This window comes from Tyto alba, unplaced genomic scaffold (genome assembly GCF_018691265.1).
Source record: "Tyto alba isolate M040663 unplaced genomic scaffold, T.alba_DEE_v4.0 Super-Scaffold_2, whole genome shotgun sequence".
NCBI lineage: Eukaryota > Metazoa > Chordata > Aves > Strigiformes > Tytonidae > Tyto > Tyto alba.
Window position 1 is genome coordinate 47,509,967 of NW_024881282.1, and position 26,874 is coordinate 47,536,840.

The window sequence follows — 26,874 nt, forward strand, 5'->3', positions numbered from 1 at the left end:
AATGAGGATTAAAGGAATTTAACCTCAACAATAGAGAAAAGAAGAGAAGGAAAAGAACATGTTCCAAATCTTTTGGGAAAGAAGCTTGGAGATGATATGTTTCAATGTCACTGCTTAACCTCTTCTGAAAATAAAATCTTCTGAGGGAAATTCTACTTCATAAAGTAGTCAAAACTTTTGGTTTTGAGAAAATTCCACCGTGTTATTTTGCTTAAGATGAAAAAATAAGAAAGTAATACAAATATTTTCTATACAGTTCACAATGAGTTTCACCATATTTCATCTGTTGGTGCTCAACCAGACTGTGAAATGCTGTTTTTATAGACAACTACACTGACTCCAGTGGTGATGAATAGCTCACTGATATTCAGTTTCTTTCACAGTTTGGCTCAACAAGGCCTTTCTGTTTATAGGATACCGTTCAAAATGATTAAGGGCAGAAAGTTGTAGATCAATCCTGGAAGGTGCTAAACAGACTCTTAATTCCGAGTTTGGTGCAAAGGCTCACATTAAATTTACTACCTATCAGGTTTAGAATTTTTCCCCAATAGTCAAAACAGTACAGTGAAAACCAACCCTGTTTATTCATGAATAGGTTACCAAACCTGCATTAACTCTCTGAATGGAGTCATTTTTCTCTACTTAAAGTTCTTCCCTTCCCATAATTCTATTATTCTGACAATGCTGTCAGGCTGGAATGAAGCACTCCAGCAGGTTATGATCAGTCTTTGTTACAGGATCTTTCAGTACAGATTAAACCTAGAGTCACATTTGTTTTAATTAAAATATGGAAACAAAAGATTTTATCATCAAAGTATTCCATGATATTGTCCACATAAACTTGATGCTGCACAGTTTAATTCTCCTGGAGCTGTATGAAGATTTGATCACAACAGCCATTAAAGAAAGATCTGTCTGGCTTCTTGTCACAGCTGCCCCTGTTTCCTTCCAGTGTTTTTTAAACAAAACTCTAATATAATCTGCTAACTATTCTCCACATTAAAGCATCTGCTTTGGTATACTTACTTTTTGTTCAGCTGTCATTGTTAGACTTTGCAATCGGCCAGTCATATTTCCCAAGCTTTTTTCAAAAGCTGCTACTAGGTGAGCCTGTGAAAGAAAAAGAAAACAACATTTGTCATGACAATGGAACAGTTTGCCCAGATCTATTTCTTTTTCAAATATATTTTTTTCCCTCCAAGCTCAGAGAATCCTAGAATGGTTTGGGTTGGAAGGGACCTTAAAGACCACCTAGTTCCAACCCCCTGCCCTGGGCAGGGACCCCTTCCCCCAGCCCAGGTCACTCACAGCCCCGTCCAGCCGGGCCTTGGACACTCCCAGGGAGGGGGCAGCCACAGCTGCTCTGGGAAACCTCTGACAGTGCCTCACCACCCTCACAGGGAAGAATTTATTCCTTATATTTAATCTAAATCTGCCCTCTTTCAGTTTAAAGCCATTACCCGTTTACCTATCCCTACACCCCCTGATAAAGAGTCCCTCCCCACCTTCCCTGTAGCCCCCTTTAAGTACTGGCAGGCCGCTATAAGGTCTCCCCAGATCCTTCTCTTCTCCAGGCTGAACAACCCCAACTCTCTCAGCCTGGCCTCACAGGGGAGGTGCTCCAGCCCCCTGATCATCATCATGGCCTCCTCTGGACTTGCTTCAACAGATCCATGTCTTTCTTATATTGGGGGCCCCAGAGCTGAACACATCTCTTTTCTATTAGTTTTAAACTCAGAATGAGCTAACTTGAATAGGTCAAACATCCAAGTGAGCCCAGTGTTCTTTAGCCCCCAAGGAGATTAGCTCAGGTATCTCTGCCTGGAAATGAATTGTGAATTTAATGCCCTGCTTTGAGTTTACTGATATATTGGTCAAAAGAAGCCTGCTCCCAAATAGAAGTCCAGGAACAATTATTTACAGTTACTGAACACTTCAAAACAGGAATTCAAGTACTTTATCTTAAATAGTAAGTTTTAACCTCACAAACAAAACAGTCCAGAGGAATCTTAAGACTTGAACAAAAAACATCACAGTTAGTTATGTAAAAGGTCATTACTTAGTCTATTCATCTTATATTGGTTTTATATATATATTTATATGTGTGTCTTGTGTGTGTAAAAGTAATAGAAATCTTATATAAAATAAAAATATATTTATACATGTGTGTAAATGTATATATAAGACAATCTTGAAAACTGAAAGTCCAACTTCTCAATAAGAAAAGCAATAAAGTTGAAACTGATTAAAAAATTTTAAAAAACTAAAACTTAATTTTATTTTCTAACAACATTCACCCTATTCTCTATGCAAACAAAATTTATGCAAACAACAGATCAACTCTTTATTGGATCTAACTGACATGGAGCTTTGTAGGCAAAGGGCAAGTGGTCATAAAAAAACCTACAAGCTAAACCAGCTTGTACAGCCAAAGGGAAGTAAGAATTTAATCTTTATGAAATTCCATAAAATTCCATCCACTCCTCTCACAACACCAAATAGTAAAAGCAGAGGGAAATATTTATTTTCTCTTTATGATCTCAAAAATGGTAATAGACGCTACAATACACTTGGAAATATAACTCACAGACAACATGTTTATATGCACAAATGTATTAACTGAGCTTCCTCAATGAGAATATTTATTTTTTATTATAGCAGTACAGTCACACACAGTGCCTGGCAAATTTTTCAGTTACAGATTTTTATGCTTGTACAAGCATAGTTGAAACTGTTCAAATTTATGTGATTGTACTGAATCTGAGGTATAATCAGAAATAGACATAATCCAAAAGGGATTCTGTTATGCACTTTAGGAGAATGAAAAGGTCTTGCCACCTTGCACTGTATATTATTCCTCAAATAAAAAAAGATTATCATATATATAATAGTGGCCCACTTCTATGTCTCCACTTCAGAGCTGTTACACTGATAAGTCGCTTTTGTGGTTTGTAAATCATTATGGATTGCTATAAACATTTCAGTGTCTTGTAAGTTGCGTATTTTATACTTATTAGGCTTACTAAAAGTTTACTCCTTGAAATAATATTATTAGTAAATAATTTATTTAATTACTTATGGGTATAGTTGTCAATCCACCTGCTTTCTGCATCTGCAGGGATACCTTAGGGATAATTCATCTGGTAAAGGATACACACCCAAGGTACTAACTTTTGATAAACATAGGACTAGATACCTATGTAATTTCTTAAGGATTAACCCGTAATGGTTTATATTCCTATTTTAACATTTATTACTTAGGCTTTATTCTTGAAGTTATAATTTTAATTAAAATTAACTTGGAATATGTTTCAAATGCACCTCTGAAACCTGTCAATCAATATAAAATTATTCTATGTAGTTTGGAAACTACGGCCTTCAGTTGCTTTTACTACTCTATTCCTCCGATAACATAAAAGTAACTAGTTTTTAAACCTACTTTTCACTTTAATAATTAGCTACATATTAAAAATATCCAGATAAATGTATGGTGTTTTAATGCCAAAGATTAAAACCAGTGACCCAGAACACAATCAGAGACAAAGTAGATGCACTACCACAGAATTATAACCAAATGTCTCTTTATGACATGTGTTTAACAGGAAACTAATGGAGCTCAGTGTTCCCTGCCTCATAAAAAAATCTATGGCTTGGCTGATGGCCCGTGGTTCTGCTTTATCATAACAGAGGGGACTGAGGGCTTGAAAAGAGAAATAATTTGCTTAATTATGCATTGCTTTTGCCTGTTTCTCACGATTAGACTGTGATAACCACAGTTCTTTGGTACCTAACTATGTAGTTAGCTATGTATTTTCCTATTACATAGCTACAACTTCAGCTTATATTGTACACAAATAAACCCCAAGGAACTTATAGGAAAAATTAAGGAACTTGTAGGAAAAATTAAGAACTAAAAAGCATAATTAAAAATATCACCATAGGTCACTGAAACTATTAAATTATTGTCTTTAGAGAAAGACAGCCATGTCACAACTATGGGTTCTTACTAAAATTCAGCCTGTGACGGAATATACTACCTTCCTGGAGTAGCACAATAAACTTCTTGCATCATAAATGTGATTGAATCAAGATGGTGGATCCTTCCTAACTCATTTGTGATAGAGATTATGAGGTCTTGATTTGCTAATAATAAAGAAACAATTCAAAGACCCATCAACCAAAAACTATTCAAGAAAAAACCTTCAATTGCATTGTCCATTACTTTAAATGTTTATTACAACAGAATACTCTTCTATGAAATACAAAGTATTAATTTTACAATCAGAGTAATAAACTCTGCCACCTTTCCCTATGGTAAAAATGTTTATTTGTTCAGCTGTCTGAGGAATTCCTACGTGTTGGAATCCTACACAGATCTATCCCAAAAGAAGTACTACATAACAAAATAAGAAAAGTTAATTTGAAAAAGGCTAGATTATCAATATATTTATATGTGTGCAGAAGTTTGCATAAAACTCATGTATGTATGTATTCCCATTTAAGATCAGACTTTACATTTAAATATTTAAATGCAAAATAATATTGAAAAGAAAATAATTGAATCAAATAGAAGTAACTGTGACTTTAAAAATTCTCATTAGAAATTAAAAATATTAATTAGAAACATCTTTTATGCTTATAAATTTAGTAATTGGTTTTGATTGAATTGGTAATCCTCAACATCTGAGGATTTGTTACTTTATGCAGAAGGATCCGTTCTTTCATTCCTGTAAAAATATTTAGCAATAGAATTTTATTTCAAAGTTACAGCTAATCCCTCATACCTTAAAAATCCTAGCATTAGATTCAGTAGTTTCTTTCATGGCATACATCATTTGAATATGATACAAAATAGCCCGAATACTGCATGTGCTTTAAATAATACTTATTCTAAAGTAAAAATACATCTTCTCAATTGAATGCAGCACTTATACTTGGAAATAGATGTACTGGAATTAGAGTTAAGTAACTGGGCATTGCTGGAAGTATGCCTACAGCAAAATAATCCATCTTTAACATGATATACATATTAGATACACAGATGATGTACAGCTCTTACTCTGTAGATCCATCACATATGGGTTAATTTTGACTTCTATTAACATGTGAAATTCCCATTGGAACTAGTCAAAGAGATATATGCTCAGGGAATTTAGTGCTAAGATGACAGATTTGATTTTAAACATTTCCTTCTTTGTAAACGGTCCCATCCAGCCAAACCCCAAATACCTCAGTTCTTAGGTTTACAGCTCATCCCAAGCATATTGGCATATCCAAAGACTGCCTGCTGACACACTTTGCGATTCGACCTGGGGTGTTCAGGTTTATAAAACAAATGTAAATAAATAAATTTCCTCCCACCTGACACAGCTGAATGAAAGGAGGTGTGAGAGGCCAGAAGGGATCGGACTGATTGCAAGAAGCAACTGTACATCTGGTGACCTTTTCTGTTCGCCGCCTGCTATTATCTTGTTGTTTGGCTGTAGGATAGTGGTTCAGAGCTGGCCAAACAAGAGTATTAGCCAGCGAACCCCCACTGCTTTCTACTGGCATCCTGGGTCTACTACGGTTTGCAAGCATGCACCCCTCAGCTTTATCCAGTACAAAGCACTGATCAAAGTCCCTCTGAACAGGCTGGGTTCAGGCTGCTCACTGGAATTTGAGCCCTTGTCAGTCATGTAGGAAGTCTGCTGGTTGGACAGTTTCTGCACTGAAAACAGGCCCTTTCTTAATTAGTATTGAGATTTGCCCTTCAGCAACATTGAAAGAGGCGCCAGGGGAAAAGCCAGAATCTCAGAAAAAAACTGTAAATTAAGCATCCAAACAACAGCTGGGCCCTGCTTGAATTTAATCATATACAGGCAAAACACTTTGGGGTTAATCAAATGAAATAAACTGCTGAAATCAAGCATAGTACGTGAGTCCAGCCAACAAAACCTGAATAATAAATGAAACTAAATAAGAAAAGAAGCCAAAAAAAGAAAGCAGAGGTTTCCAAAATGCCTGAGAAATGCTATAACTTCCAGTTGACAGATTTTGATATAAAATAATATATCAAGCAAGGGCTTGATGAAATAGGTCAAATTTCATCCTGAACAGTCTTTTAATGACACATGTACTACTGTCACCAACAGTGTTCTGTGGTGAAGCAAAGACATACATGAGCAGTGTTGAAATTAGATGAGTAAGGTACTCTTTTTTTTCACTCACATACAAAACTTTTGCTCAGTTCTACAAAGGGAAATAGTAACAACAAATTCAATCCCAAGATGAACAGTGAGGTGACAAGATTTCTGGCTATTAATAGTTTCCTTCTCCAGACCACAGCAAGGAAAAAAATGCTGCCTATTTATGGGCACTTTAAGTAAGGAAATTTGGAGAAGTTTAGGACTAAGGCTAACATTAATACATTTATATCAAAGGCATCAGAAAGGAATGAGTATTTTTCTGGTCAGCAAAGGCACCACAGAAGATAATTTGTTCACACAGTTCTCTGCCTGCCAGAGATGGATGCATCTACAGAAAAGACAGACAGTGATCAAACTTTTTTCTGCATTAGACTTACTGTTCGCTCAGGTTTTAGCCTACTGGCATGCAAATGTGACTCAAAATGAGGGTCACAGTAATATTATCCATTTAGAGAGTAGAACATGGTTTTGATTTCTTCTCTGAGGATAAATTCCAGCTTTTGTGCTTAGGACTATTTTTTCTTTAAATGCCAGGGGCTGGTGAAGTATGTCTTAGATTAGGAGATAAATGATAAATAAAATCATGCAAGTAAAGCATTGCTAAGACAGTACAAGTTCATGAAAATTAGAAGCCCATCTGGGTTTTACATAAGTTTGTCAAACTAAATCAAGTATTTGTTAGTTATTGTTATAATTTTTATGAAAATTATATAATCACTGGCATTTAAATATCAAGTCTGTAATTAAACTAAACTTCAGAGGCCATATCACAATTAAAAGGTTGTCTCTGTTTTCAAGCTGGATTTTATTCCTGATGTTTAAGTGATACTTCATAGAATTTATTTACATAAAGTGCTCAAAGGACTGGCAGAATTAGTACTAACACATCTTTAAGTGTTCTCTTTTGATCCTTTGGAGTTATGTGGAAGTGGTTTTTTAATGCTTTACATATTCTGTACTAGAAATAGCAGAGAATGAACTCATAATTAGGCTTGTGAAATACTTTTCAGTTTTTGGTTTTGTAAAGTATATAACTCATGCCATCACTCCAAAAAAATATTTACTTATAATATCTAGTAATATATACTTTTTAAAAAAAGATTCTATGCATTGTGAAGGTGTCTAAATCCTTTGTTCATGCCTGGAGATTTTGAAGCCTCTAATTTTCATGCTCCTGACAAGTTTAATTTTGAGGGAATTTCCACATGTTGGGGATTTGGAAAAAGGAAAGATTTCTCTGGTACCATTTAAAACCCCTATGTTTTAAAAGGATCAGCTTTAGGGTTGCTTTTAGGTTTAGAGTTTACAGAGCGTCTCCAGGGAGATGGATTAGTAGGTGAGTGATACAGTCAAAAGAACGTGATTAAATTAGCCTTTATACAACATACAGCATTCATGCACATATATATGTATGCATACAAGCACATACAGGCTTACAAATGTGGTACTTCTGGGTAGGCAAAACCAGATGTACATGTATATATATTTTCAACTGTCCCACTGAAAATGTTACCCTTCCAATTAGATCAATAGAAAAGCTATGGGCATTCTTACTGGAGACCAGATCCCTGACAAATACACTGTGAGTTATACAGATTAAACCCAATTTACTTCTCATCCATGCAACAGAATTAGTTTAAGTGAAAACCAAGCCAAAATGTAACTATCCATTTTTAGCTTGACTCAGTTTCTTTGAAATACGGACCAAATATAATTTTAACTTGGACCTGACTTTGAAAATTTGCCTGAAACAAGTAATGTTATTAGAAACCAGTTTGTATGGTGTTTACTCTGCAGAAAAGACTACTGGCTAGAGATATAGTCAATGACTTCTAAATAACACTGGGGAGGGATCAGAGACAATTTGCCCAGACAAACTGAACAATGACCTCATTGCCTCAGCTGCAGAGAACGCCCTGCCATCCTCACTCTATTGCACTTGTTGCTGTATTATAGGCTACAGCATTTCTGGGGTGCATGGAAGAGTATGGAGACTAAATAGACTCATCTTTTAACTCTCCTTTTCCATATCAGCAAGAAGGAATATGCTGGTGTTTTCTGTTCAGAGCTAGCAGAAGGCGAGAAGGGTAAACTGCTTTTCTGCCCACAAAGTGAGGAATGGTACCAAAAGTATGAGTTATCACCAGCTGAGTGGCTCCCACACCACATCTAGTATAGGCACCTGAGCACAAGCCCACCAGAGGCAAACAATTTAGTCTTACTGGTGTGATACCACTGCTCAGAATCCCAGAACTGTTTGGGTTGGGAGGGACCTTTAAAGATCATCTAGTCCAACCCTCCTGGCTGTGGGCAGGGCCATCTTTCACTAGTCGGGGGGCTTTCAGGCTGCTGTGTGGGCACTAACAGGGCACTCAGGGTGGATGTGGGGGTGTCTGTGATTGTGCTGTGTCACCAGCCCAGCCACAACCCGCCTCCCTGTGCTGCCCTCTGCAAGGCAGAGCTGCTGCAGCCCTGCATTCTTGGTGAAAAGTGCCCTGCAGAGAATAACAGACTTGTTAATAAACACGACTACCCGAGGCATGCTAGCTTAGCTCTTCTGTCCTCTCGGTGTTGGTTTTAGTTTGTTGCTTTCAGGATGGGTGAGGGAAGAACTGCCCAACCCGGCAAAGATGAAGAGCAGTGTCTAAAATACATGAGTGAAGGAAGCCCATAGCTAGGATAGACATGCTGGTTATAAATTCCCAGATGAATAACCCAGCTCAGAATCTAGCTTTTGAATTTACACACACTGCAGAACTCCAATATTGTCTGCTTCACTAGCTCATTCTCAGTACTCAGAGCAGTGGCAGCCCATAGTGCTACAGAGGTACAACTACCCACAGGTGTTCTGCAGACACCTGAACAGAGCAGAAAGTGTTAAGAATAGCTCTTCCACATTTTCACGTGTGGCAGCCCTAGAGAACAAGCAGCTTTCACACAGCTAGAGATTATTTTCTCACAATGTAAACACAGTACTACTTCACTGATTGAAAAAAAAAAATCCTGAAAATAATGGCAGTATTTATAAATCTAAATACTCAGTACATCCACATTTCTAAGAAAGGCACTCTATAGGTTGTCCCAGACATCAGAAAACTGCTTTCTTGAAATGCAAAATGATACTCTCTTGCAACTGCATCTAAGCTTTCCTTGGGAATGGTGACTATAGTTATATCTTGAACTACATTTAAAAATCACTGTACAACAGATTGTTCAGTAACTATGTGGTAATTTCATCTGAAACAGTAGTAACCAGACAGGACTGTAGTTCACATTCCCTGTCCGGTATTACCTTCTGGTAACATGTTCAATAACTCATATTACCTCTGTATGACTATTGGAAAGAACACCAGGGAGCTCTGTGAAAAAGCCCAGTTTCTATTAGTTATATATCAGCACAGTTACTACAGCACATGAATTCTATATACAGTTGTATACTGTGCTTCCCCCCACATCTTTTTGTGTTTTGCAGGGTTTATCTTTGTGAAATGAAACTATAATGAATTCTACCGGAATATGCAATTTATGCCCTTTCCTTGGTTGTATCTCCTTTTTGGCTTTTTTAAATTGATTCTGTGAAAAGAGTGAAGCTGAAATGGATAGGACTGTTGTCACATCCAAAGTGTGGAAACTCTCCATTTCCACTGTGATTCATTACAAGATTTCTTCTGCTTGAATCTGAGGCAATATAGATATTTAATGAAATAATTAATTTGAAAAAACCCAAAATTAATAAACAGTAAAAGTATCCCAGACCATGTGTTGAGTAAGAGCTATTAGCCAATCTGACAATATATTTTTTGATCCTGTTTATGATCACAAGTAAAAACACTTACATTTGCTGAAAGTTGAGATGTAAGGGTAGCAACTTTCTCTTGTGATGCAACCAGCTCTCTCCGTAGTTTCTGAATTTGCTAGGAAAAAAAAAAAAGCTGCTGTCAGTATTTCAACAATATCATTTTGATGTGTTTTTTTTTGTCTGTTTTCTTAAAGGATCATTAACAGGTTTAAAATGTCTTAATTTCACATTTCGATCTCAGAACTATTCAGAAATACAAATGATTAAAAAGTGACACTTAGCACTGCTCCAACTGTTTTCTTTTACTTAACCAGTGTATGATCTAGGATGTCACTCAAGGGAGCACATATGGACAAATGCTTAATGATTTCATATGTACAGCCCTCTGTTTGGACATGTAAATGTCATGGTTTTTTTCCAAATCCTGTAAATTCCAAACATATCCTTAGTGCAATCAAAGATAACAGCCCTGATGAGGCGTGAGATTATGAAACATGAATGAATTTGGGTGAGGTTCGTTGTGCCTGACTGTAGACATGATGCAACCAACTTATGTTAAATGTCTACATTAGACTCAGATAAAGTGCCAAAAAGTACTCCCCCACTGTCTGGCATGAGGAAGGCTTTGATGACTACCTCAGACACAGATTTTTTCTTCATGGATGTCTAAAGTTGGATGAATTATAGTAATTTTCTTTTTTCTCTAACACAATACTTCCTACACTCCCTGTGATTCAAACATGCAGTCTCTTTAAACATTACGTATTATTCAAAAACTTGTTTTCCAACTTAAAAAAATAAAGGTATCTTTAATTGTGCTTGTTGACATGAAAATAAACTTAATTTAAGGCTCCTGTATCCTTGAATGAAAAACAGAATTCTTAAGAAAAAGAATTGTTTACATTTCAGCTAGGAAAGATAACTAGTATGAAGCTTGAGCATTATTTTAAGCTCACTGAACCTTATGTGAGATTTTACAGGGACTCCAGGCTTTGCACTGAACTTAAGCACAGCATGGAGTTTCACTCTGAAACCTCTTTCATATTCAGACATAAATTCTTCAAGTCTAGAGAAGTAAAATGTCTAAAACTAGCCTAGGAAATGAAGCACTTAACATTTACTAGTTAAGACTATTGCAGTACTTTAATTTTATGACTCCCATGAAAACCAACAGGGAATATTGCACAAGAATGAACAAGTTCTTATATATCTATGATATAAAAATTGCTAGGTCATTTACACTAGCCCAGAGCAAAAGAGACAGATTATTGAGCTGTTCTCCATGCTGCACTGACACTTTTCTTTTTCTAAGTTTTCTCTTTGGCTTTCATTAGCAATTATTTGACCTTCCTTTTTAAGCTACACTTTTATCATATTCCTGCAACTATACAAAGGTAGTTCCACAAAGTGATGTTCAACAACTCCTCCAAGAGCATCACAGACCAGACCTAGATACTGAGAAAATATCATGTAGAAATATACAGGAGAGAAATGTTATTTCAACTCTATATACAGCCCTATACAAAGGGCAATGAAATGAGGAATTGTCATTTACACCACTGAGGTATGGCATGTTTCTTTAGCTCCTTTTCTTTAATTTTCAGAGAAAGAAGCTGAGAAAATTCAGGTAGAAATTCTATTGAAATATATTGTGGCACATAAGGAAGAATATGTTTATTTGTTCAGCTTCCTTAAGATATCTTTTAGTTGGCTTTTTCTCTGATTAGCATGTTAAAAATAAGAGCAGCATAAATGCAGGAGTTGGAAGGCATGTAGCTCTGTGAAGTGGAAGTGCACGCCTTGGTGCTGCATTTTACTGCTGCTACTCCTTGGTGACCTTTTAATGCAACCAGGACTTCATTTTGAGAAAGGCTGTAATTGTACCCAGCTGCTGACCCAGGCTTGTCACCCATTCTTATACACTGTGAGGAGAAATAAGCTGTTTTCCACATCAGATTTGATTTATATCTGAAATCTATCTGCATTGCTCTGAAATCCATCAAAGTGGTGAGTTTCAGAAATTTAATATAATGCAAAATGTAGGGGAGAGAGGTTCAAAGCGAACATTTGAAGTATTTTTCTCCTGAAAGGCAGCACATTACCTTGAATTGCACAGTCCCTTAGATCCAGTACAGAGTTGCTTCAAGTCTGAAATCAGACGTATCACAACTCCTCAACTTAGATTCTCATCCACTCTTTTCACCTGTTCACAGCCTCAGCCAGGAGGCATTCTTCAGAACAATGCTAAGAAAACACATTCTAGTGCACTAGAAGGTGCATCAGCTTTTTGTCAATACTTTGTAAAAAACAGTGCAAAGACACAGAGTGTATTTTCCTCAGTGATTCAGCAGTTTAGCCATAGCAGGTAAACAATAAACTTCAAATAATATAATGCAATACACAAATGTAAAAACGTAGAAAAGTTCTTACCTCTGAATGTGCCTTTTCTTCTGCCTGGAATAAAACAATGAAGAAAGGGCTTAGAAACAGTGTGCAACATAATTGTGGTAATAGAAAATAAAAGCCAGCTACACTGAAGTGAAATGAATAGCTTCATGGATCCATTACATTTAAGGAAGGTATGCAGTAAAAACAATAAATGGAATTCTTTTCAACTTACTTGGCAAGGCTCCGGCTGAAACCCCAAAGAGTTTGCCAGCATACTGACAACATGAAACAGTGGATAATGGGAGAACAGGAACAGAACTGCAGAAAGCGAAGCTACATTTCTAAGACAAAAGAAAATTTGCTATTCTGTCACTGCATGCACCTTAGTCTGTTACCAGCAAACTTTTACACCATAGTGATTATTACGGTTCCTAGAACTATATTTGTTTTACTATATACTGAGCAATATTCCTAATAGACTAATCCCTGCTAAAAGACTTTGACAGCATGCCAGTAAAACATATATGAGGGGAAGATGAGGGGAGAAGGGTACTTGCACTTTAAAGTAATTTCTTCCATACAGAGTACTGACCAAAATATTAAGCGCTATCAATGCATTTTAAAGTTTCATCTTAAACTTGCTAATAATTTAATAATTTTAGATATTTTCCATATTTTTATGTAGTGTCATATAATGATGCTATTTACTCAGCAGTCTTTTTCAACAGACTAAGAAACTAAGACATTGCATGGCTAACCTTTGAAAGTCATTACATTTATAAGCATGGGAGTAGTCTAATTTAGGAAGCATTTGGTAGACAGAGAAATCTTGCTTCAGTGGGATTCTAATGGGAAGGAATGTCTTGCCATGAGGCAGGAACCCTTTCATAACATAAAATAAGAATCAGTTAATGTACTGGCAACCAATCTACCCCATGATCTAGCCCAAGTTCAGAGAAGCAGTCTAACACTGTCTGGAAGAGAAGTAAGAAGTAAAAGGAAAACGCCAGTAGAAGAATTAGCTATAAATAAGCTAGAAAGGCTAAGAAGACTCAAGGTAAGAGTTCCTCAGAAGATTCCCTGACATCAGGCAGTATGTGTGTTATTACAAATTAATATAGCTGCTTTTTTAAAGCCTGTATTAAGCACAACTTTTGTGTTGTTAGAATTTTAATGATTTATTATAGAAATGTTTTCTTGCTTTACCTAGTGTAGCAGGAGAAGACTTTTAGAAAATGCCCCTTTCCATATATGCTTATCTGTTAACAGTCACTAAAAAGACTGTGATGCTATATTATTTCCCTGTGCAACACTGAAAACTGATCATGGCTGAAACTACTGTAATGCCTGATACATCACTATGTGGGAATGATTTAGTATGTTGGTTTTATTTGCCAGCACTGATGTGACACACATACCGATACTAACTTTCTGATCTATGTTTGCAAAAAGATCTGTCTGCAGGAATAATTGAAACTTTATTCTCATGGTTGTTATTTCAAACATGTAGTACATGAAAAGTCACAAAGGGATCAGGAAAGACTGTGTCCTCTTATGAATTCTACTGTGCCAGGAAAAGAAAAAAAAATAAAAAATTTAGAGTTGGTGACCTTTTCCTGGAACTGCCATGTGGAGATGTGGTCCCCTGACCTCACACCAGCAGCCCCTGCTGATGACAGCAGTGCTACATGTTGTTACTAGACCACTCCCTCATTGTACAAAGAAGTGTTACCTCTCTCCTAGAGTTCAGACAGGTGGCTCCCACAAGTAAACTTCTGTGTGCCATGGGAGAGCAGTTTCTACTTAATAGTTCATTGTAACTTGGCACTCAGCCATTGGTTCAAAAGGCTCTAAAAGGAAATAATTTTTTTCCTCCCTCTGCTTCTCCATCATATCCATGCATCCCATCCATGCAAGGATTATCCTTTTTTTTTTTTTTTTTTTTTTTAGGTTTAAAATATTAACATACAAATGAAATGTCCTTACACATTTATTTAAGCTTGGCTTAGCACAGTCAAATGAAATCTAGGGATTCTAAGTGTAGCTAAGGCTGAGAGCCAGTGCAGGAAATGCAGCAATTAACTAAATATGTGCAAATTGCAGTGTCTCACCTACTGAGCAGCAGGAGATTAAAATTGGGGACAACCTATCATAATATACACTACCACACATCTTCAACTTCTTGGAGAGCTAGATATATTCACTGCCAAAACTGAATCAGTCTTTCACTCCTAGTCTACTAAGTCCACTTACATGCCATACTTTTCAGTGAAACCAAATGTTTGTCTCTCTACATGCATATCTCTACAAGCTAGATTTCCAGTCTGTTCAAGTAAATCCTGAAAACTCAAATACTAATCAAGGAGAAAGCCAATACATAGAGAAAATACTAGTGAACACAGAACTTCTGTCTCACTGGACTTATTCATTGCAATGGCAGCAAATTTTGAAATGTCTCTTCTGAATCTCATATTCTAATTCACAAAGAAACAGTCTTCAGAGAATAACTTCAAGATTTACAGCTATCCTTTGGTAATAACACATAAAGATCTTGATCTTTAATACTTTTTCTGAATTTCTCCAGCATTTAGACTGAAGAAAACCAGTAGGACCAAGGCTTAAGGCAATGAATTAAAAATCTGATAAATATATTTGATTGAGATACTTAGGGAAAGGCAGCTGCTTAAGAACTCCTTCTTAGTGAAGTTGGCCTGCTTAAGTAAGGTAAAAAAGCTCTTGTACTCCTTCCTAAATCTAGTAATATCTGTAAGCAAGTTACCTGTGCCATAACTCTATGAAGCTATCCCTTTCTGGAGGAAATGGGGCACTGCACTGTATCATCAATGAAACGTCTTTGCTTTCAGTTGATGTGGTACTGATAGCTAACCTTCCATCTTTCTATATTTCACTTCTTCATCATCTTCTGATTAGTTGCTGAAAAGTTTAAACTTTTTTCACAGGTTGAGAGGGATCAAGCAGAAGAAACTCTGATCAAAAATCATCTCTAAAGGTCAATCCTAGTAATTTTGCCATACTAATTCCTTTCTTGTCCTTTACAGATTTTTATATAACTTCCATTACCTTGTCTACATAATCCATAATTTAAGGAGGGGGTTTAGCTGCAATGTGAATTCCCAGTCAGACATTTCAGAAGATATTCCACTTACAGTATGAACTTGGGTAAACAGTTTAAAGTTTGTTTTGCAGGAAAAATACAGTTCTTAAATATCATGGGGCTTAGGTAATATTTCCAAGATACTCTGTAATCTTGAATGATAGCAGGCTATATAAATAGAAAGTATTAGTAAACTCTTGCTATATTACGCAACATCAAAGCAGAGATATTTCCAACTTACTGACAGATTGGGTGCTGAAAGCATCCTGTGGCATTTTATAATTCGGTTTTTACCATCTATCAGTTTCATAATATTCTTCTAAATTTTGACATCAAAACTTGAATTATAATTTTGGACACCCCCCGCCATGCAAACTGATCATAGTGTCTCGTATACAGGGAAATAGTAGTAAAGTTTTTTTGACTACCAAAATGTAAGCGAAAAGCTTTACTTTGAATGTTAACTCATATCTCATGTGCAGCCAGTCTGTATGGGCATCGTAACCCCAAACAATAATACAGGACTGGTCGAGACTGGAATTGCTTGCAACTTTTTGCTTAAGGCCTGGACAAACCTACTGAGTGTGTACCTGATGTTTTAGACATGCCCTTGTATAGATCTTTTTATGATTAAACAGAACTAAGAGAGGCACTATTGTGGCAGATGTTGTGCATGGATGCAACCTGCCTTCCAAGCTAACACGAGTTTAGCACTGAGAAAGGGCTCCCAAATGATACAAATGCTTTAGACTGCATGGGCTCAGTATTCCCAGGCAATAACTAGTGTTGGCTCTAGGTGGAGGAGTCCATGTCATTCCCAGGGCACCAGCTGACTCTATCCAAGACCTGAAAATATGGAGAGGAGACAGACTATTCATGAATGCCTGGTGTGAAAGCAGATAAGCGGGTTGCTCTCCTGCAGAAAAGGGCTACTACAGAATGTAACTTTAGTTAGTGAACAGGTTGTAAAGCAACAGTTGTGTATCATCAAGGGAATGTCCAAATGTTCTTGACTCCTCCCATATGGATGGTTTCTTGTTAGTAGAAGAATTGAAGCAACAAATTATGCAGAAGATCTCAAAAAAGATACCAAAACAATAAAATAGAGGAAAAAAAAATAGAACCAGAACTTCTGCTTGAGCTAGAATACAATTATTACTCAATCTAATTAATCTAATTAACTAAGATTAATACTTTTTTAAAGACATTCTTCTGTTTTGAAATAATGTCTAAATGCCATCATTTGCAACAAAGATCAGTAGACATTTAATCTGTAAATTGTATCTCCCTTACTGTGACTTTTTTCAAGAAGTGTATCTCAAACAGTGACAGCACAAAACAACTTTGTAAATTGTGCAATTAGAAAACTAGCTGAAAATAATCAAAGTCACTCAAAATTATCAACTACAATAGCATAAAGAGCCCCCTTAAAGAGAGACTCCTAGACCATTTTCTCCTTTTTAGCTTTCAGAACATACACTTGGTGATTTTAAGCCGTTCTAAGAAAGTCACATAAAAAGATGAAAATAATGTATTCCAAAATAGCATGACAGTAATACCGAAGTTGAAAGTAAATGTTCCTGCTTCATTGCAGTACAATTTTAATCTTTCTAATCCTCAAAGTATGGAAATTTTCATGAACAATGAACAAGAACAGAGGCAGGCAGAACTTTTTTCTAAAATGTCAATACTCACCGTAGAGTAGAGAGAGGATGTGCTGGAGACAAGTGATAATGAGGACCCATGTACTTTAAAAAAAGGAAAATAACATGAAATATTGATGAAAACATAAAACTTCCCCCACATAGCTCAATAACTAGACATCTTTTTAAAATGAGAACCAATCTTCCATGAAGAGCAATTATGAGCTATAAGTATAGAAAAGCTATTGATATTTTTTTCTGCACCTAAAAAGATTGTTCTATACAGAAAAAGCACTTTCCTGTGTACAAGGTAGGAGAGCAAGCCAGTGAGATTCAGCATTATTACCAGCAAACCAAGCAATACTTTTATTGTTTTGACAACAAAACACTTGATAAATACACTCTTTAGAGAAACTAGAAGTTAAGCTGTTTATACACCTGTCCAAAGCTGAGCAAACTGATTTTAATATGAGACTATGCTTTGCAAAACAGTTTACATTCCCTGGGGTGAGCTCCCAGGTTTTGCTCAGCTGGTTTCTCCCCTCAGCAGGATGCAGACCTCTGTATCTGTAGCCCATGTGAAGGGGTAACTGCAGGACATAGTGCCATATTTCCACTAATCATCAGTAGCATCGGCCTCAAGAGCATGAAGTGAATGTTGCAGATCTTCAACTCAAAAAATGGGGTTCCTGGCCTCTCTGAAAATGACAACTGAAGACTAAACTGAAACAAAATTGTCCCTTCTGCTTCTGATGACTCTCCTGAGGAAGGATACACCAACAGAGAATTTTAAAGAAGATAATTTATTTAATCACTTCTTTTCATTTTTGTTTCAAAAGAAATTTCTTGAATATTTATAATCTGCTGGGGTTCAGTGAGTAAATCATTTTGCTTTAATAGATATATGGCCTCTGTATGCCCAAATGACAATACAAGAATATTTGTATTAGCCAAACAGACTTTAAATCTAGTTTTGTAACTGGGCAAATATTTACAAAGATGTAGTACACTGATCATTGAAATCCTGTTGCTTTCAACCTATCTTTGGTTTTCAGTCTCTGCTTTAAAACTCTCAGCTAAACTCCCATTCTGCTCTCCTACACAATGGCTCTACCCATTACCTCACTTTTTTCACTGTGAACTGTCTCAGAGCTCCTATCCTAAATAAAATACATTTGGCCTTCCAACAGCATCATTTCGTGCTAATCTCCAATGACTGTAAACTGCTGAAAACTGTTTATTATTGCTGCATTGACTTTCATTTACTCAGGTTGATCATGGTTATCCATTCCAGCTGGATATGAAACATGACCAATGAAAAAGCTTTAATCAAAGCCACTGGTGACCCATTACTGAAATTCTAGATTTAACACCTCTTTTTCTATGCATAAATTATTTGCCTTGTTTTCTCTATTATTCTTCCAGTGTTTCCTTTGACAATCCTCCTGTTCCTCAGTAAAGGGTCTGTAGTAATCTCTGTCCTTGAATTATGTGATATGCTTCTGTGCAGTCAGCCATCCTCTCTGTGCTGACAACTCACAGCTTGATCTGTCCTGCACCCTACTGATAGCATTACGTACCCAGATGTCTGCCTGACATATAATCTAAAATACAGAAGAAAGAATTGAAAAGCAAAAGTACTAGTTATCCATTATTTCATCTAGGACTTTTTCCCCCTTTTTATCTCATAACTATGACCTCTGGAGCTAGGGTTAAACTTTTTTATTTGCTTGTTGTAAAGACCACTTATATTGTCATCACCTAGAAGTAAGCAAGACTGATGAGACAATGTTACAAAATGAATCTCCATTAAATGTTAGTGGGGTTTTTTGGTTTTGTTTTTGTTTGTTTGTTTGTTTTTGCTTGTTTGTTTGCTTGTTTTTTTAATTAAAGGGGTTGAGAACTTTGTGCTTATGGGAATTTTGCAAATAATCAGATTTACCAGAAATATTAGGCAGAAGAAAATGTTACAGTGTATTTAATTAGGAGTTGTCAGATTCTCTGTGGTTAAAGAAGAACAAAAAACAAAACCAAACCAAAAAATATTCCCCAAATTCCAGGTGTTGTACATAGCATTAAAGAAACAAGAGAAACAGTAATAATCTGCATAAATAAAGCAGAGAGGTCAGATTAAATGACAGACTTTAAGTACAGAAATGCACATAGTGTTTGCTGTAGGAGGCTGTAGGAAAGTGGGGAAATGAAATGACCACAAAAGAAAGAGGATGCTAAATAGCACTGTCATTTGGAAAAAAAAAAAAAAAAAAAGAAATATAGAGGTAGGACTAAGAAAACATGGAATCGCAGTAGTCAAGGTATGCTCAGACACTTCAAATTTAGAGGTAAAAAGAACAAAATAATTTTCCAGGAATGGTTTACTTTCCTCCAAAAATTCTAATAAAGGATTTATACATATATGACATACACAGAATTGCATATTACTGTGTGAAAGAAATATCTTCCAAGTTTTAGGGTAAGGAAGTCCAGCTCAACAGAATTAAAAAAAAAAAAAAAAGTGTCAGAATATTATTCAAATTTTTATGTGGCAGAAGAAATTTTTTAAAATTTTACTACACATTGGAGGCCTATTTTGGGGCCTATCTGCTGATTCAAACAGTAACTCAGTCTTACCTTCTTCCATGCTGTCCCTGAATGAACCTGAATGACTAATTGCTCGTGGTCTCTCTTCCAAGGATGTAGCACTGCCACACAGTTGGGAGTCATCATACAGATCAAAAGAAGTATCTTGTGCAGGGATGCTGTTTGAACGCATCATACTGGGTCCAGGAAGGTTAAACTGGGATAGGTTGGTTGGACTCACTGAAATACAAAGCTTTATTAATGAAGCACATTTCCATTAAATGAATTTTGATTCTGCACAAAATTGTAATGTAGGACTACCATGGTTAGATGGACTTTATGCTGCTGAGAAAATTAAAGGCTTTTATTCCTACATACAAAGCCACCACAAAAAAAAGGTGAAGCAGATGATCTCCAAGGAGCTGGATGAGAGTAATCTTGTATAACACATGGTAACACTAACACTGGTTTCAGAATACATGCTTGTTCGCTTTGACAGCCCAAGACTGAAAATCAGTGGGAGAGATTCAAAAGGTAAAAGTTAAAAAGGAATAAGAAGCTACAAGTAGTTTTCAAAAGCAGCTTTTCTAATAAATCAGTATATATATTTTATTGTTATATACCTATATTACCGACTGCTGTGAAGAGCGAAGTTTATTGGCTTATGTGAGACATATTTATCCTTTGATTTTCTACAGTGCCTACCACTATATTGGGTTAAAATTCCTGCACAGGCCAGCTGAATCTCATCATAATAAACAAGAGTAGTCTGGTCACTCATGGTCGAAGTCCAGAACAGAGTTGATGAACCTACTTTAAGCTTTTGCAAAGTTTGTTTGCCAGTAGGAAGGAAAGCCTAGTTATGGTTCACCTGGACCACATGAACTCAATGCCTAGAAGAAAAAGCAAATTGTCTATCCAAATTCAGCCTCAGTGTTTGGGCTTTTATTTTAGACCATGCAAGATGTGCCTTAAGTCATAAACTACCAGAGCATTTGTGTTGTGAGAGCAAATTATTCTGTAGGACTATGACAAAGGAAAGAAGCAAAGGACAATGAAAAAATAAATTTAAAAAACCCTGATCCTATTTCTCTGTATTCTGAGTACAAGACCTATGAACAAAAAGAAAAAGATAATTGTAAGCAGAAAATGATAGGGTGAAAGAAACACTGTTTAAAAAGAGCTGGATCTAAAACTACTGCAAGTACATGGAGGAAATCCAAAGCAGTGGCTTGCTTAGCCAGGTTCCAATTTCATTTTTAAAAGTGTCTTTGTTCAACTTCTTTTCCCATATGTAATAAAGACTAACATTTGCATGTCTGATCAAATTTCTTTTGAGTGATTGTAACCTACAGATGCCATAAACTGTGACAGAGTGACAGAATTGTGAATGCTTCAAAGTTTGCTTTGTAATTCCACAATACAAGCCTAAAACATAAAAGCTCATTGTGAACTTAGGTATGTGTCCAGTATGGTGATAATAAATGGTTTTCTATTAAACATTAAAGAAAAAAAAAAATACTAACAAGACTAAATTTGTGTTGGATTAACTTGAAACAAGATCCAGAAGAACCAAATCTAAATCTTGACCTGTAATCAAATACATCTGAAATGTTACTCACACTGCAAAATATTATATTGTATTCAAGGCTAGGATCTGGATTGGGCCCAGTGCAGTTATAGCCAGATCCAGCCACTGAAACTCATTGGAAAGGCCTCTCTCAAAGCAAATCTTTATATAGAAAAAAAGAAATGTTTAGTGTCTGGGTTAAGATTCACTAAAGTCACTAGAAGGAAGCCTACTGACTATGAATCCTAAAAGATGAGTAGCTTTGAACTAGAAGTTAATTTCTAGATCTGCCTCAGATTTTCTTCTCCTTGGGCACATCATAGAGAATCTGTGCTTCTCTTCTATAGGCAAAACAGGAGCTACCTGGACCTAATCCATGAAAAACACTGTGACTTTCCCTTCAATAGTGAGGTACCACAGTATGGTGATGGAGATGTTAAAATAAACTATCTAGTTTGGCAAACCAATAAATATGAATGGTTGAGTTTTATGATTCTGTTCTAGAGTGGGAGAAACAGTGAAGGGAAATGGCATTTACCCAGGTTGGAAAAGTGATATTTTCCAGTTGCGGATGAAGACATAGCTGAAGGAGAAACAAGTGGGGACCGACTGCCAGTGTCTTGCAGGCCTCCAGTTGAATGGGAGCGTAGCCATTCTTTGCCTTCCTCCTGACTTGTCTGCCGGGATGATGGAGTATATCTGAAAAACCACAGCTGACATGCTCAAAACAAAGACAAGGTGATGGTTTGGACAGAAACAGGTGTCACATAAATACTCTTCACAAGTTAGATAGAACAAAACCCTTAGAAAGCATCAAATCTAGTCAAGTGATTATCACCAGTGATTTTAACATGGTAAAATTTACAATCTTATTACAACAAAAAAAGTACAGGATATGAAACCCCTTTCCTCTTCATCCCCCTCCCCAAAACAGCATTCCATTCCTTTGAAGAGGTACAATGATAAGTCATAGAAGACAGACAACTGAGTTGACAGGAAAGGACTTTGAAGCCATAATAAGTGTACAGGTTGATGCAAAAGCTCAGAAGCTGTATGGCTAGCATGGGGAATGGACAAACTAGAAACCAAGAAATGTGGTATGCCGATTACAAAATGACATCTGCCACAGATCACACAGGCAATTGTTTAGATAACAGGAGTGAAACAGATAAACAACTCTGAAAAAGGAGTTTTCATCATTAATGACAGCTACTGGTGGTCATATGTGTGATCTGCTGTTCTGAATGCTATTTGGCACTGTGTCCTGCCCCAAACTGAGGGGAGGGAAAGGGACAGGAAAAATCCACAATTAGCAGAAACAAATTCTCTGGAAGGAAGAAGTCTGGCAATCAAATCATTCAACTGCTTCCTATGGCAAACCAATGAAACAAGTGCAACCTGACACATGGGCTAAGAAGAGAACTGGTAACTCACTGGCACAGCCTCTTTTGGCTGGGCTGGAAGAAGGGCAATTCTGGTAGTAGTTAAACATTAAAATGTGCAAGCAGTGTGGGTTTTAATCAAGAGATTGTTTTCAGCAATGTCTGCAATAGCCTGCTTCATTCAGCACAATCTACTGCTAAGAAATGAGCACCTTCCTCACCATTGTCATGAGCCATCAGTGTTTCCCAAACAGCAGAGCAGAAAGGGCTTTTGATATTCTGGCTTCAGGCTTGCAAAGCACATGTATTTCTGCTTAGAAAGCAGATTAAATGAACATGTAAGTTCTCATGTTGTGCTTGGGGTTTAGTAAAATATTTTATGGCATTAAAACATCTTGTCCTGATTAAATATTTACTTCCTTTCTCTTTTCAAAAAGACAGTTATGATCTTTGATTAGAAATGTGGTAGAGCAATTACCCAGTGGTTATCAGATCAGAAGGATGGCAAAATGAAAATTCAGGATCTGGGTCTTGGACTGGGATCTCTGCACATTAAATCAAACTGATGTTTTTTTCTGGGATAACTGATCCGGTTTATATGCCTATAAGTTGTTTTCCCACTCCATTTCACTTTCAGCTTTCAGCCACCATTACAGTTGTACAGCCACAAATCTCAATCCTCCCCTTGTACCCTTGCAGGGTCATCTTTATGCCTCTTTCATGTCTTCCACCTTTTCCATTCTCTCAGAATCCAAAATTATTTTGGGATAACAAGAAATTTGATTAAATTATCATTAAGGAACATCTAGTGCAGAAGAGCAGGAGGTGCTTTCTAGCGACAACACTTTATCTTAAAATTTCATAAAATATTATTTATCAATAACTCAAGAGATTTAACTATGTAATTTCAGGGACTGGAAGTCTGCAGCATATCTGTGTGTATGCACGTATATTCTTGCTTGCCAAATCTCCTTCCTGGATTAGGGACATAGGCTTCCATACCTGATGAGACCAGACAAGTTACCTAAAGATCCCCTCTTTTAAACATGGAGTGGAGAAGAGAGTGGATGACTTCTGTTTTCTGTGATGAAGGCAGCTCTAATTAGTGGGAAATTAGTAGCAAAGTTGGACTCTGAGTATTGCTGGATAGGAACCAAGAAGACTAGCTGGAGTAGGACTTATTTTATACTTAGAGACCTGGGATATTAACATTAGCATTTTCTAGCCCTACCTGTTACTAGATCTTCAATTCAGATTGCATGAGTGTTTGTATTTAGAATTCAAGTTCAGATCCACCTATAAACCTTGTTTTCCTCAATAATATTTTCAACAATTAGTCCCATTGGATTGCAAAAGTATCTTTTTCTGTCTCTCTTGGCTCTCCAGGATTCAATGCCTTTTAAGATTCATTGCATAAGGAAACTATCCTTAACAGTATTCACTTTCCATGATATATCTTGACAGGAAATTTATTCACTAGGCAGACTTGGAAAGAAAAAGTCTTTTGTTAAAATCTATGTTTTCTGGTTTGAATCTAAATAACGAGAACTCTTGTAAACAGGATCAACAAAAGGAGAAAGAAAAGGAAAGACAGTGTAGAAAAAGTTATAGGAAAACAAGAGAAGCAGAAGTCATACTCAAAAAAAAAAAATATATATACCTTAATCCCTTTTTGGGTAGTGTATTTCTGTCAAGCTGCATGCTGTTAAAACAAAAAAAATCCCTAAGGACATACAGTAAACAGGACTGTACAGAATTACAAATTTAAAAGGTCTAGATTTGTGTGCATAACAGAAGGTCATTTAACGCTCTTTAATAAATCTTTCATGATAAAGCCGTGACTCATTGGAGGGGACAATAGGACATGGATTGCTGCACATTCATTTTTCATCTAGACATGCTCTGGGCTGGGTCAATAGTAATTTGGAGACTGTCCAAGTCAGAAAGAAGTCCTTCCTTACCATTTCTAACCTTCCTACAGCTTCACCCTGCAATCCGTGTGAGAATCATATGGTCACAGTATGAATCTTTATTTTTCACAGTTGCCTATGATATGCCAATAGATTTCAGAAATAAATTATGGTTGTGGCACCTGCTAAGAGACAGCATGACCTTGCCAGAAGCCAAATGACAGCTCTGTGTGTAGAAATATGTTCTAAATATACAGACTCTTGGCTTTCAGTTGTTGTGGGGTGATGGTGGGGACAATGAAAAGTGGCACCAAAGCAACGTTTTTGCATATTCACACACACACGGTGGCAGAGTGGCTGATTACCAAAAAGCTATGACTGAAGATTTCATAATTTAAACCCTACCACTAGAAGGCCCTTCCTTTAAATAAGTGTCATTTGGGCATTTCATCATAAAGACTGGGTAGATCAGTCTCTTATGTGTGTGGGTTGAATTTGAACTAGATATCATCAAGTAAGTGTTGCAATGTTTTTTCCTTTAAGAACATAATTTAGTGTCACCGCATGGATTAAGTTGTGAAATGGCTTTAGAAAGTTTCTGTATTACGGATCATGATCACACCTCTGAGCACAGCAGTAACTTAGGATCCTTCCTAACCAAAAAAACTCTCATGCCATTATTAAAGGTCACTTTCTATTGTGCTGGGGGTACTGGGCGCCCTACTATCATGTATCCTTGATCCAAGTAAATAAAGGCAGTGAAAACACTGTTGACATTAACAATCCATTACCATTAGGGCTCAGACTAATGGAAGTAAATCACTCTTACCACCAGAAAGTTTTATAGGCAATTTTACTAGTTTAATCAGGGCCCTGTTCTGCATGGAGAGAAAGCAAATGGAAGGAGGAACTTAGCAGGATTTCAGCACAGGCCCAGCTATCATGGTCCATGTGAGTGTAGTCCTCTATCAGACAGAGGACTACATTTTCAGCATTTTGCTCGCAAGATAACTGAAAGGACCAAGAATGGTTGGTAAAAAGACAACATAAATTTGAATGCATGATTCATGTATTTTTTAGTTCCTTACAGCGAAGAATGGGGCTTTGATGTTCCTTTATGTACCCCTATGCACCTCTAAATTTCAAAACAAATAAACATGATCATCACTAACACAAGTTTCTTCTCCAAATAATTCAAACTTCCTAATGAACAATACATCTTCTAATATTACTTTAACCTGAAGTTCTATGTATTTCAGAATAATCTGTAGCACATTATCTAAAAATAAAGGAGTCAATCAGTGCTTCTTTAAAGAAAACCGCAAGCCAAATGTTATGTCAGTCAGATAAATAGGCTAATAGTGGCCATAGGATTTTATTAAAAAACTTTTGAATTCGGATACTCAATTGAAATAGGGATGAATATTCCTCAATATGAACATGGAATTATTGCAACTTCATAAAAGTTAATGTAGCAAACATTCATTCTGTGTTTTTAAAATACTAAATCTTGCAAAGATGCTCCTAGATTTCAGATAATTGCATGAAACCATTAATCATGGATTCATGTAACTATTAATTCAGACAGATAACTGCCCACATCTTTTTAGTATCTGAAAGCATTCCTCCACCTAAAGCTGGGTATATTCCTTCTACCGAAACTATAGAACTTAGCTGACCTCAGTGTTTAAAAGATTTTCTAAAGATGATAAGAAAAAAAGTCAGCCCTTTCCTGAAAGCAGCAATGCATACATGGAAATCTGTCTCTTCAGCTTGAAACAAATACCAAAATACAGTGGGGATGAGAATATCATAGTATTCTTGATATTTTCCTTTGCCATATCTATTGCAAAGAGCAGTCTTGCAAGAAGATGCATGCAAATGTAGGCTGAAGTGATCAAGCCCAATGTATCTCCATTCTCTTTTGTGTATTTTGCACTGCTGGAACCATCTGCAAGTTCTCTGGGGGAAATCAGAGGAAGTTTTACAGTTCTGTTTCCTACTCGCCCTTGGTATTTAAGTTAACTTGGGAAAGGGCCACAATGCCATATCCTTGGGCTATATCTAATTGTTGCAGAGCTGTTAGGGAATAAAACAAATTATCGCAAGCTAAGAAACATCTAGGGAGGCCTAGGAAAGGCTGAGCCAAGCTGATATGGGTCTCATAAATGAGTTGCTACAAATGACTGAGCACACAAGAAAATCTGATACATGATGCGGTGTTTCACACCTTAAACCCACAACCATCAGATATGATGATAATTTAAAACAATTGCAAGTCTTGAAGAGCTTAAGTGGA

At 36.5% G+C, this 26,874-nt stretch overlaps 1 protein-coding gene across 10 annotated transcripts in view; it reads right to left on the reverse strand.

Moving 5' to 3' along the window:
- Positions 1-26,874, reverse strand: part of NAV3 (neuron navigator 3) — a 417,901-nt gene that overhangs the window by 29,234 nt on the left and 361,793 nt on the right. For 8 of the 10 annotated variants that reach the window (XM_032999780.2, XM_042792193.1, XM_032999779.2 and 5 more), the window contains 7 exons: positions 24,326-24,367; positions 21,822-21,982; positions 19,765-19,953; positions 17,186-17,238; positions 12,418-12,441; positions 10,025-10,102; positions 1,027-1,110 (listed from right to left, as the gene is read on the reverse strand). In XM_032999780.2, coding sequence (XP_032855671.1) covers positions 1,027-1,110; positions 10,025-10,102; positions 12,418-12,441; positions 17,186-17,238; positions 19,765-19,953; positions 21,822-21,982; positions 24,326-24,367 — 631 coding nt within the window. The remainder of the gene's footprint in view (positions 1-1,026; positions 1,111-10,024; positions 10,103-12,417; positions 12,442-17,185; positions 17,239-19,764; positions 19,954-21,821; positions 21,983-24,325; positions 24,368-26,874) is intronic. The other 2 variants (XM_032999782.2, XM_032999778.2) reach the window with 1 other exon arrangement.